Source organism: Bos javanicus, chromosome X, assembly GCF_032452875.1.
Source record: "Bos javanicus breed banteng chromosome X, ARS-OSU_banteng_1.0, whole genome shotgun sequence".
NCBI lineage: Eukaryota > Metazoa > Chordata > Mammalia > Artiodactyla > Bovidae > Bos > Bos javanicus.
Genome location: NC_083897.1, coordinates 104272711 through 104286093, shown reverse-complemented (window position 1 = coordinate 104286093; position 13383 = coordinate 104272711). Strand labels below are relative to the sequence as shown.

At 39.1% G+C, this 13383-nt stretch overlaps 1 protein-coding gene across 8 annotated transcripts in view; it reads right to left on the bottom strand.

Annotated features, from left to right (window-relative positions):
- The window catches only part of CASK (calcium/calmodulin dependent serine protein kinase), a 372618-nt gene that overhangs the window by 125125 nt on the left and 234110 nt on the right, over positions 1 to 13383 (bottom strand). For all 8 annotated transcript variants that reach the window (XM_061410389.1, XM_061410391.1, XM_061410392.1 and 5 more), the window contains exons 6-7: positions 8088 to 8190; positions 2156 to 2331 (exon numbers count right to left, since the gene is read on the bottom strand). In XM_061410389.1, coding sequence (XP_061266373.1) covers positions 2156 to 2331; positions 8088 to 8190 — 279 coding nt within the window. The remainder of the gene's footprint in view (positions 1 to 2155; positions 2332 to 8087; positions 8191 to 13383) is intronic.

Sequence of the window (13383 nt, the reverse complement as noted above, 5' to 3'; positions counted from 1 at the left end):
CAAAGGAAGAATTCTATTATTAGCAAATGCTTATAGCTCAAGAAGGCAGGTGGGAGATTTTATTATATGGTACCTACGTCATAAGTCACTGTGAGGATGAAAAGAGTTAATATAAGTAAAGTGCTTAGAACAGTTCCTGGAACATAGTAAGTGGTATGTATGAGTTAGCTATCATTATTGCTAGTATTATTATTACACTGATAGAATTACTGTGTTTATTTTCACATGTTAGTATCTGTGATTTCACTTGGCAAAATTCAACGAGAAAGCCATAACCGTGCATTCCTGATAGCCACTCACAATTTCCAGGCATTGAAGGGAGATGATTACTTACAAGCAGTTTCCTGAGACTTTTAATTACCTTGAAAGGATTGATTTTATTTCCAATGGTCAACTGACTCTAAGAGAAGCAGAAAAACCTATATGGAAAACGTCTTTCTCTGTTAACAGAGTTTTCCCATAGATCTTCATCTAAATAAAGACAAACCTGTGTACCTTTATATATAAGCCGATGGTACACAAGGAAAAAAAGTACAAACCATTCTCATTGACTTCCTTCCACAAGCTTCAGTTGCGGTTTAAAGAATAAGGCCACAACTCTGAAATTACTTTACCTTCATTTTTTCCCCTTAAGTTTTGTCAAGTCCCATATAAAATTCTAACATTACTGAGGAACAGAGAAAAAAATACTTTAGGGGCCTCACAGTTTTGGAGTGTAGTGTTATATGAATATAAACCTATGTGTTTGGTTTTTATGTTACCAGGCGTGGCCGAAAATGAAAACAGTGATTTTGTTGAATAGAAAGTGCATGTGTTAATAATAACGGGAGGAAGGAGAACTTCCTCAAAATAAACTGCCCTGATTTGATATCCAGACACATACTCTTCTGTGCTTCCCATACAGAGTATCGCGTTCCATCAGCCATACAAGGCGGCACGGGGCAATACAGTGTAAAAGCTAGGGTAGTGAGACCAACCCCAGGCTGATTTCCAAGAGCCTCCCAGGTCTTTTTGGTATAGCCACTCATGACGTCAGTAATGGCTTCTTAAATTACTTAGTAATGAAAGTAATAATGTACTAATCAGAAGTCTGGGAACAGTACATGTAGTTTCCAATTCACAGTAGCCAGAGATGAATATAAATATTTAAATTACACCAAAATGGCTCTAAATTACATTATGAAATGCAGTTGTGATACTGGCATTTCAGTTTATCCTGGAAGGTAAATGGAAAATTTTTCAGCTGTGCTGGCTGACTACATAAAATGCAATAAAATAACATGCATGCTAGAGCAAAAACAAATAAAGGTTAATAGACACTAAATCTAAAAGTAAGATAAAGAATTACTAAAATTACCTGGATGAAATTTCCATTTTACTTTAGAAATGAAGTAATAAAAATAAAGCCCTTTTCTCAAATTACACAAAGAAGGGCCAAAGAAGTTTATGCTCCAGCTCAGCCTGAATAAATGGGTTCAATCACCAGACAGCTAATGGATATTTTAAAATCTGGGCTCGAGTCTGTCACAGACACCTTACCCAGGGTAAAATAAAAGCTCACATTCTCTCACAGTAAATTCCAAGGAGTATTCCAAATTCTTTCCCTGAACTAGAATTTTATTTGAAATAAGTGGGGCACAAACAAATTATTATGAATTTGAGTTAGCTAAACAGGCAGTTTCACTAGAATGTACTTGTGGTCAAAGATTTTGACTTGTCGTGTGGCTTTGTGACTCTGAGGGCCCAGAATGTGGAGGAAAAGGGGAACATCCATCGGGTCGGGTCTCCGGTCTTTATAGTGTATCAAAGACAAGTCGGGTCCCTGTTTTCTGGACTAAACACAGAGTTAGAATCCAAATACGTGGGACAGACAGGAGGCAGCACAGAGGGAATGAGAAGGGAGGTATGAGGCAATGGTTTTTTTTAAAGCCAGTCATCTGGATGATAATTTGGCTGCGATCGACTCTGAAATTTACTTGAGAGCTTTGTTGCCTAACAAGGCTAGTGGATCAAAGATGCAAGCAAAAAACTTTTCTCTGACTGGGTAACTATGTTGACCATCAATAAACAATCCAAAGAGAGACAACAACTTAAAACTTTTTTTTTCAGAATAATTTAATCTCAATGGAAAAATAAAACATTCATAATATATTACCTTATATTTTCCTTTAATAATGCCTTCAAACAATCTTTCCTTGGTTCCATAAAAAGGCAAACAACCGCTTAGCAGGATAAAAAGGATCACGCCACAACCCCAGACATCTACAGGTTTTCCATAAGGCTCTCTCTTGACAACTTCTGGGGCCATAAAATGAGGTGTTCCAACGCGCCCTATATTTAAAATGACAACATCAAGGAAAAAATGTTTACATAAAATGAGCTTCCCCCTATTTGAAAACTGAAAATAACAGTGTGAATGACAAGTTTAACGATGTAAATATTACCACCTCTTCCCTCCTCTATAAAATCAAGGGAAAAAAAGGCAGAAAGAAAAAACTTATTTATCACCTCTTGAAAATACTGAGCCCAGGAGAGACAGGTACTCTGTCTTCTAACACTGCTACTTCCTACTGAATTCTGCAAGGTGCATGGTAAATATTTACCTATTTCTTACATCATGAAGAAGTTGTTTAAATTTTATTGTTTTCACATGTTTGAAAATAATTACTAAAAAATACAGAGCAGAGACAGTGGCAGGGAGAGGGGGGAACAAGTGAGAAAATATCTGTGGAGAAAAAGATTACTTTTGACTGCCAAACAAATTCTGAAATTAAACCTAATGCTGAGAACTTTTGCTTGGAATATGACTCTGAATCCGAAATCCTGTTCAGTAGATTTTAGGAATTAATTGCAGCAATTAACAGTGGTTAACGATATTTTGTTATAATAGGATTTTAGCTTCCTTCAAATATTAATATTGGAAGAGAATGAGAGCAAATATATGACATAAACCAAAGCAAAATCATGAGGCTCTTCCCATTTGATTCTCTTTGATTTCTATCTTCTTTAAAGTGTTTTTCTTTTTTCCTATCAAACTTAGGTTTCAGGAAGGAATCTGAAAGCAGTTGTTTGCACACCAGTAGCCATCTTTAATGCAGCACCCCCTTTTCTTCTGTAGAACAAAAGATTTGCATCCTAGGGAAATTCCTGTGGGAGGGGACTGCCTGCCAGATTTGACAGCTCTTCTAGCTCTAGGCAGGCCCAGTGCCCTCCTCTTCTCCCTTCCCTACACCCCCCACCTCGTCATCCTGAGTCCAAGATCATTTTTATTTCGAAGACTGCACAAAATTTTATGGAGAGCTCAGAATGGTGTTCAGAGTTTGGAAAAAGACCTCAGAGATCTTCTAATCCAGCTAGAGAGAAAGCCTGTATCATAAAGTCTTGTTGGTGACTGCCAAACCTGGTTAGGATGGAAATGGTTGGGAACAGGTCCGAGCTTGTGTACTGGGAATGTTCCTTTGCTGAAAATTGTGGGTCCCCTCCTTCCCCCATAACAGAGGAGATTATGTTCAGCATTCAGAGAGTGAAAATATTTTTATTTAAAATGTATGGTAGAGGAAACTCTGTACCAGTTAGAAGGAAAGATTTTTATTTTCATGTTGCCCCATTTAGTTTCCTCAAGTAACATAAAGAAGTGTGAAATGATGAGAACTAAGCCTCCTACTTCATGAACAGCTGGGACAGGGCAGTGCCCTTGGGGAAATGTGCCTTGGTCTGATGGACAGGAGCTGGTAAAAGTGGGGAGAAGCAGGGTAAGAGATCACAGTACTCATACCAGGGCACCAGCCAGGTACCTGCTGGTGGTTGGGATACTGCTTGGAAACGCAACTTGACTCTTACAAGCAACTCAAAATGCAGGTCTCAATCTGGGACTAGTTAAGAGCCCCCATGGCCAGCTCTGGCCAACCAGGGGGAGGTTCTCTCCGTTTATCTAGATTGAAGACTACCATGGTATTGGAGAATCAGTGTTCATCCTTGAGGAAGATACATGTCTTTTGGTTAAGGAATTTGCTCATAAAAATGAAAAGGGCAAAGACCATCATGTGTGCTAGTCACTCAGTCGTGTCTGACTCTTGGTGACTCCATGGACTGTGAGCCCGCCAGGCTCCACTGTCAATGGAGTTCTCCAGGCAAGAACACTGGAGTGGGTTGCCGTTCCCTTCTCCAAGGCATCTTCCTGACCCAGGGATTGAACCTGGGTTTCCTGCATTGCAGGTGGACTCTTTACCACCTGAGCCACCAGGGAAGAGAAAGATTTTATAGGAGTGGATTTTTAAAAATTTATTTCATGCAGATTGGTAGAATGTGAAAGGACTGGAATTACCCTTTAAATATACTGACCTCCCCAATTTCCTGGTTTGTGATCACTTGACTTTTCCTTCTTTGTGGTCACTTGATTTTTTTTTTTTTCACTTGATTTTTATGATGCTGACCACAGAATTCTAAGAACGGGAAGCCAAATTACCAAACCAAATTAAATGTCATTGTATATGAGACACTTTCAGATGTGCATTTAAAAATTTAAATGTTAGTTTTTTTGATAATATAATAAAACCTTCTTACCCAGAACCTCAGGGAAGGGGGAGTTGTTCTGAATAGGTACATATTCATTATACTTTAGGACTTGAATCTTTACACACCCACCCCTTTTTACTTTAAGAATTTTGGATGGCTCTCTTTCTATAATTTCCTGACTTCTTTTATATATGATGCTGCACATAATTCAACCTTTTCTTGATGACTCAGAATTATTATTGTGATACCAATGAAAGAAATCTGGTATAGAACCAAAAATGCATTGCATACCCCAGAGAATAAAGGTTGATTTTTTCAGTATAAAAGGCTGCTGTGCTTTCCAACTTTTGGTATCTGCTCAACATATTTTTTTTTTTTTGATCAGGCTTTCATTTCTTTTCTTTCACTGTGCTTACTCTAGCCTTGTCTTCTCCTCATTTGTTGCATAAAATTTGCTATAAACTGTAAACTCATTAGAAACCAGATTCTTTGACTTAGTAAAAATTTCCCAAGTGCCTGCTTGGTCCTAGACACAGTGGTCTAGGGCCACTGGGGACATACAAGGGATAAGCCATGGTCCCCCTTTGCCCTCACAAAGCTCAGTCTTTGATATAATTACAAATCCCCGCGTGAAATGCTACATGAAGGCATGTAGGCCAGACAGCTATGGGAATATGGGAGAGAACGAACAGGGTTACCTAACTTGGGATGGTGAAAATCAGCCTGCTTCTAAGAATACTTCGTTAACTAGATACACAAAATGACAAAAGGCATTCTAACCAGAGGGAAAGGCAGGTGGAAGCTATGAAGGAATGCCAATCCACAGAACTTTCTGAAAAATGGAAGCATGTCAGCCTCAGAATGTGTCTTCACATGTTCACTTGAGAGAACCATGAACAGGTATTAAGGGCAGAAAATGTCTTGCTGCTATTAAATTTATTTTCTAGGTTCCTAGTTATATTCTGGATAAGTGAGTTTTCCAAACAGCTGAGTTTCAGATAGGGAACATGTAAATATATGTAAATGGTTTTTATTATATAGGACATATAATGGACAGAATTACTTTTGATTTGGAGGACTCAGTGATCAAAGATTCCAATCTAACAGGAAAATAGCTTTCTTTTAGATATTAGCAAATGAGCTGATACATTTTCAGAAGTGTCTTAAACATGAAAACTTCATAAGAGAAATCATTTATCCTTTATCTACATATCTAGATTGCATTTTAAAGACACTGTAATACTTGAAGTAGTAATGCAAGCAAAGGTATGTTTAAGAAATGACAGTATTTTGACCACCGCAAAGTATTTTAACTCTATAAGGACTGAGAAAAATAAATTTTGCACAACTGATACACTGTGGGTTAAAAATCAGCTTTAAAAATACAAACTTGATGGGAAAGATTCATGGACTTTAGGAAAATAGATTAACATGTAAAAAATGTCTGGATAAGTCATGAATCTGTTTTTCCCCTTCAGTCAAGGTACATAGTAAAATGAAGTCCATACCATCTTTAATGCTAACAGGATGCAAATTGAAATCAAGAGAAACAAAGTCACTCTAAATGGCCAATATATATAACAGCATATAAAAGGAATTCATTTTATATCATATCATCCCATTAACCTTGAGGATATAATTGTCAGAATTTGTTATTTAATTGTGTAGTCTTAACACGGGGGTGATCTGTACAAATAGTGGATGTGAGAGAGTTAAACAGCAATGTTTGTTTAAAAACAACTTGGGATTTGTAGTTGAGTGCAAGATTAATATGAGCCACCAGCGTTACAACAGGGTTGTCCTAAAAGCTCATGCAATTTGGGGAGGCTAATAGGAATGTAAGATCCACAGCAAAAGCAGTGATAGCTTCAAGTTTCTATGTGTTGGAAGTGCCTGGAGATGTGCTCGGTTTTGGCTCCGTACTTGGTGCAGTCAGGAGACTGAAGTAGTTTATGTGAGGAATGACAGCTAAATCAACCTAGGTGAGTTAACTTGGATAAAAAGGCGGATATGATGGCAGTTTTTAAGCATCTGAGTGACTATCGTGTGGAACGATTAAAATTGCTCACCGTGGCTCCAAAAGCCAGAAGTAGGACTCCTGGGTGGAAGTTACAGGAAGATAGACTTCTGTTTAATGCAAGGATGGATGTTTCAATAGTTAGGGAGCTTTTAAAAAATGGAATGAACTGTCCTGGGACACAGTGAATTCTTTGCCACCTGAGGAATTAAACTAGAGCTCAGTCTTTTGCAGGGAATTTTATGAGATAATTCAATCTTTAGTTTACAAGACTGGAGAAGTTAAGGCCTCTTCGAATTCTGATTCAGTGATTCTACGGTTAAATTGCATGTTGTTACCCTGACCCTGTGGTCAGTCTTCTGATCACAGATGATAAGTTTCAAACTTTTCATAGGTTTTGAATTCACTAGTTCATTAGAATTAGAAGAAAAAATAATCAGTTTTCAAAACAATACTCAACTTGCAATTTCTTGTATCCTTGGAAATGATTAACTAGAAGAAAACCCAAAACTAGAAGAAAATCTAAACACAATTTAATTTTGGAGGGCAATGTGGTAAAATAATGATTTAAAGACTACAACTATGACTCATAGCTCATTTTTCAGAAGATGGCCTATGTTAATACTGCTTTGATGTTTTAGTAACAGTAAATGAAATGAAGTGAAATATTCTGTGTAAAAGATTATTATTTTGATATTTATCATTTTTCAGGTATTTGAATTTAATATAAGCATTCTTGAAAGATGACAGGTTTAAAAAGGTTCTGTTGATATTTTTCCTCTTTGTGAAGGCTGGCAGTACTTGGAGATGGAAAATAGAAAGCAATGGCTAGAAGACTGGTAGTTGGTAGAATGGAGAACTAAGCAATTTGCAAAACTAAAGAACAAAACTAAAAACAGGGCAGCATTCTGAGCTGGAATCTACTGAAAGGAATAAATAAAACCAAATACTTGAATCTGTAATTAGCATCCACCTCTGCATACTGGTGAAGAAAGTTTGTTTTAACTTTTCTTCCTTTTTTATTCTGGCATGGGAATTTTCTAGTTATGTTTGCTTTGGCTAATAATAAAATTAGGCTGTGTTCATATCTGCTTGCTCTTCCCAAACACACAGACTGATGGCCTAAGTGTGACTCTTTCACAAGTGGAAAGAGGAAAGCAGTGTGAAATTAAAAATCAGCCACAGATATAACCTGAAAGAAGTGAATCCACACACTTTAGATTTGACTTCATTTGGCCAGTTCAACTTTAAAAGTCTCTTTGCCTCAAATATCACCTTCTTCCAGTACTGTTTTAATCTCTGTATGTTGGGTCTCTTCCCTGTTAAATGTTGAGGATACAAAGAGTAAAAAGATGGAGTCTATTCTTAAGAGACTAAAATTCTAATTATGATTATAGAATTATTAAATTCAAAACTATATTATGGCACTTTTTTTGGGGTGGGGTGGAACATGGTCTGAAACACTGAGGATAGACTAATATTTAGTTTGAAAACTTTACACCAGCCTATAAAGTGATGCGGTTTTGAAGGAAATTTTTTAAAAAAGCATTCTTACCTCCAGCTACAAGTCCAGACTCCCCTAATTGAATAGCTACCCCAAAGCCCCCAAGTTTAACAGGTGCCGAATTTTCCTTTGAGGCAAGGAGAACACAGTGGGGCTGAAAAGAAAAACAAACAAACCAAAGAAAATGATTAATTGTCAATGAACAATTTGCACAAAGCCAAATAACATGACCATATTTGTTGTTCAGTCGCTAAGTCGTGTCTGACTCTTTGTGACCCCATGGACTGTAGCCTGTTAGGCTCCTCTGTCCATAGGTTTTCCCAGGCAAGAATACTAGAGTGGGTTGCCATTTCCTCCTCCAGGGGATCTTCCCGGACCAAGGATTGAACCTGTGTCTCCTGCATTGGCAGGCGGATTCTTAACCACTGAGCCATCAGGGAAGCCCATATAGTAAAATACTTTAAAAACTCCTGGAATTACTTTGGATGCTTGAATTATTTGTCTATTCTCATGTCTGGCTGATTTCTCCAAAGACTTACCTGTTTTATCCAACATTTTTCAGGAATTATTTGCTTCTAAAATTAGGTTGTGGTGCTTGGAACCACTCAGGAGGAATGGATGTTCAAGGCAGACAGACAGATGTGTTTTCTGCCTTTTCATGCAATATTTTCTCTCAATGAGTGACAGCCTACATTTGTGTAAGGAAAAGTATATTTTACACCTAAGTTTCCTGAAATCTGACTTTATCTACAGAACCACTGTATCTTGGCCCTTAGGGGATGTTGATGACCCTTTCTCTGCCCCCTCTCCCACCATCCTATTTTTCTTTATTCGTTCCACTCCCAAGTAAGATTTAATGACTCTAATTGAGCCCTTCTCTTCTGGAATTCAATGCTCTTCCTTCCTGGGGTCTCTTCTCTGGATGTGCCCTTCCTCTCTGTGGGAAGGGGAAGTGAGAAAAGAAAAGGGGGGAAGGAGACTACTGGGCTGGCCTCTAGTCCAGGGTAAAGACCCACCCCCTCCCCCACCCCGCCCTGAGGAGCAGCTGCTTGACCAGGGCTGTCTAAGAATCATATGATTTTTGGTTACAGTGAGAGTCTCTTTATAGGACCTAGTCCTCCTGCATCTGCCTTTTTCTGGGACCTTGTTGGGGCTGGTGTCAGGAAGGCATTTAATTGTAGGGAACTTTGGTCTCTGCTCAAATACTATGCTCCTCTCTGTGACTAACATTACATATGTTATGACCTTCTCTTAAAATATGGGTTTAGTGAAAAAGGCAAGCCTCTTCAGGCTTGGAAGATAAAGGTATTTTTTATTCTCTCCCACACTTGATCAGATATAAAATGACCCAGTTTTAGTTCAGGTTTAGCCTACATGATAGTGGGCATGAAGAGACCCATGCAATAAAATTCTGAGCTGGTACACCCACAGTGATGTTTGATGATAGATATACAAAAGTAGGAAGGATTCTTTTATACTTTAGAAGTTATTTTTTGTCCAAGGGTATTTAAAGACCTTTACAATAGAGTGTAGCACAAATAAAAATGAGCCCTTGAGTATAAATGTGTGTATGAGTGAGAGAAAGAGGAGAGAAAAAGCAAGTGTACATGGATGGTGAGCAAACTGCAGGAAGACACAAAGTAGCTGGTAGGGCCTATCGAAGGACAGGCAAACCTCTACAGAAACCAACTGACAGAGTGTTCTCTCTCAATGCAAACTTTCAGTTGGTTCAAACAGAGATCAATGATAAGAGGTCTAGTGTGGGGCACGGCAAATGAACAAGCCTAGAAAAGGATGGGCCTGACGCAGAAGAAGAAAATACAGACTAGACCCAGACAGGGTCTCCCGGCCAGTGTCATCATTACCTTCTTAGGAAAGAGTAGTAGAAGCTTAAATTGGAATCCCAGGGTATACACTTTATAGTTTGTTGACTATATTTACGCTTAAGTTAATGTTATACTGAGATTTATCCAACAGGGTGTGGATTCAGTCACTCTCAACAAACCCTTTAGTGAGATAAGTCATAAAATTGAAACTTAAAAAATAAAGAAACCAACATACGTAAATGAGTAGAAGACTCTAGTAACGTTAAGTAATGTTAAGTGCTAAGGAGGGAAAATTAAGCTGGTGAGGAAGTAGGTGTTACAGGTTTGGAGACCAGGGAGCTGTTATTTACTAAGACAAGGAGTGTCAGAGAAGACCTCTCTAATAGGGTAATAGGTGAACACACACCAGAATGAAGCGGCAGAAAGTCACACGGAGGTAAGATCTTGGTGTGGAGCATACTATGGAGAAAAGCTCAGAGGCACAAAGGGGGTTGCTATGTTTGGAGACGAGTGAGGAAGCCAGTGTGTTGGGAAAGGAATGAACAAAGGTAAGAGGGGTAGGAAATGAGATTTTTACGACCCTATTGTCTAGGGTTTTGAAGTCAAGGGCAGAGCTCTGGGTTTTAGGCTGAGCAAGATGGGAAACCATTGGGAAGTTTTGAGCAGGAGAGCATGAAAATCAGTTTTAGGTTTGGAAAGGATCACTTCAGCTGCTGTGGGGAGAAGAAATGGCAAGGGCGCAAGAATGGATGAAAGGAGCCCAGGTAGGAGGCTTCTGTGGGTGTTCAGGCAAGAGAAGATGGTGATCTGGACTAGACCAGAGTGATAGAGGCTGGGAGGGTAAAAAGTCGTCACGTTCAGGATATGTCTGAAGGTAAATTTGACAAGAACTGCTGCTGGATATGAGGTGTGAAAGAGAGAGAGAGGTCAAGTATGGTAATTAGCTTTTTTGTCCTGAGCAACTGAGTGAAAATGAGGATGTCATTTACTGAATTTGGGAAATATAGGAGTAGAAATATGAAAGAGGGATCGAGAATTTGGTTTCACACAAATTGAGTGTGAAGTCATGTAAGACAGGAGAGGGAAGGCTGGGACTAATTTGGGATCAAAAGCATGTACATAATATTTATAGCCAAGATAATGAATGAAATCACTTAGGGAGTGAACTACTAATAGAGAAGATGAGGTCAGAGGATTGAGACCTGGTACACAGCAGCATTTGAGGCAAGGAAGATGAGAACAATCTAGCAAAGGAAACAAAATGTCTGGACAGTGAAGCAGGGGGAAAATCAGAAGACACTGGTGTCCTGAAAGGCTACTAAGAAGTCATTAAAGGCGAGAATTGATCATGATATTTGGCAACTTGAAATTCACTAATGACCTTGATAAGAAGGATTTTGGTGGTATGAAAGTGAAAGTGAAGTCGCTCAGTTGTGTCCGACTCTCTGTGACCCCATGGACTGCAGCCTGCCAGGCTCCTCCGTCCATGGGGTTCTACAGGCAAGAATACTGGAGTGGGTTGCCATTTGGTGGTATAACAGACAAAAATCCCCACTGAACTATGTTCAAGACAGAATAGGAAGAGATGATGTGGAAATAGTAAATTCAGATATCTTTCAAAACTTTACTGCAGTAGGGTTAGAAAAATGGGATGTAGCTAGAAGAGAATGTGAAGCCAAGGAAGTTTCTTTAACTTTTTAATATTTACAACTGGAGAAACCAAATTAACAAAGCCTTCAGGTACCAATCACCCAGTTTCACAATTATTGACATTCTGTCATTACTGCTTTATCTATCTCCAACCATTTATTGTTACTATATTTTTGCTGAAGTCTTTTAAAACAAACCACATCATTTCACCAGTAAAATGTTCACATATGGGGAATCTGAGTGAAAGGTGCCTGCGATTCCTTGTATAATACTTTACCTGTAACCCTATTTTAAAGTCACTTAAAAGAACTCTCCTTGTGGTTATACTTTCAGTTTGTTACATAGTGAGGTCAATTTGTTTTAACTAGATTTTGACTTAATTTGGTGTTCTAATTATACAAAACATGTTCATGAAGTTTCAAAGTCAACTATGTTAGTTGCTCAGTCATGTCTGAATTGACTCTGTGTGACTCCATGGACTGTAGCCCGCCAGACTCCTCTGTCCATGGGATTCTCCAGGCAAGAATACTGGAGTGGGTTGCCATTTCCTTCTCCAGGGGATCTTCCAGACCCAGGGATCAAACCTGGGTCTCCTGCATAACCGGCAGATTCTTTACTGTCTGAGCCACTAGGGAAGCCCAATCGTAAACAAATACCTCTCAGAGAGGCCTACCTTTTGTTTCCTCTCCTCAAGCCCAGTCTCTCCCTCCTCATTGGCAACAGAGTGTATCAGTTTTTGGTTTATCCTTCCATTGTTTTGTTTTGAAAATGAGATAATGCATACAAATACTCAAAATTTTCACGTAACAACATATGCATTAGGTCACTCCATCAACATCTTCAGGGAAATTTTGTTTTGTTTTTTAAAGACAGACATTTGCATGCTGGTGGGAAAGATCCTATAGAAAGGAAAAAAATGACCTCAGAAAAGAAAGGGGATGGGATGTAGTGTACAAGTGGGAAGGGGGTTGGCCCTAGTGACAGTGAGGGAGGCACCTGTAGACGCAGGCAGATGTGAATGTTAGAAGATGAGGAAGTTCTCTTCTGAGCACTTTTATTCTCCATTTACTTGAAATAAAAAGTGATCAGCAACTGACAGTGGGGAAGGAGAGGGGGCTGTTGGTGGCGTGAGAAGAGCAAAGGTGTGAAAAAGTATTTTCAAAGGATAGGAAAATGAACTAAGACAGTGGTTCTCAAACTTTAGTATCATACAGAGTTGCTGGCCTACATCCCCCCAAGTTTCTGACTCATAAGGTTTGGGATGAGGTTAAGAACATGCACTTGTAACAAGTTCCTGAGTGACGCTGATGCTACTAGTCTGGGAACCCATGCTTTGAGAAGCCCCAGACTAAGGAAATAGGGCAGGACTGCTGGCAGCATAGGAGCCCACTCAAGGCGTGTGGTCATGAGTTTAAAGCAAGACCCATCAACACTATTCTGTGTTTACACCCAGCGGTCCTCATTTTAGCTGGTGGGGTTCAGGCCTAGAATGGGAGGTCAGCTGAATTTAACCAGGGTTGGGATTTAGATAAAGAGAGGCGGGTGATATCAGTAAGAGCACGAAACCAGCATATCTGTTTATTTCTTCTTTTCTACTTTTATCTTTTGTATAAAGAGCTAAGATAGCAACAAAGTTCAAGGAAGGGGAAGGGTGAGCGGAAGAGGATGTATGGGAATAAGCTAAGAACACCGAGACAAAAAGCAGAAAGCTCAGAATGAACAGGAAAAAGGCTCATACAAAGGAAGAACTAAGAAAAGCTTATACTCAAAATTGGGTCACAGTAGGGTCATTAGGCGGAGAAGGCAATGGCACCCCACTCCAGTACTCTTGCCTGGAAAATCCCAATGACAGAGAAGCCTGGTGGGCTGCA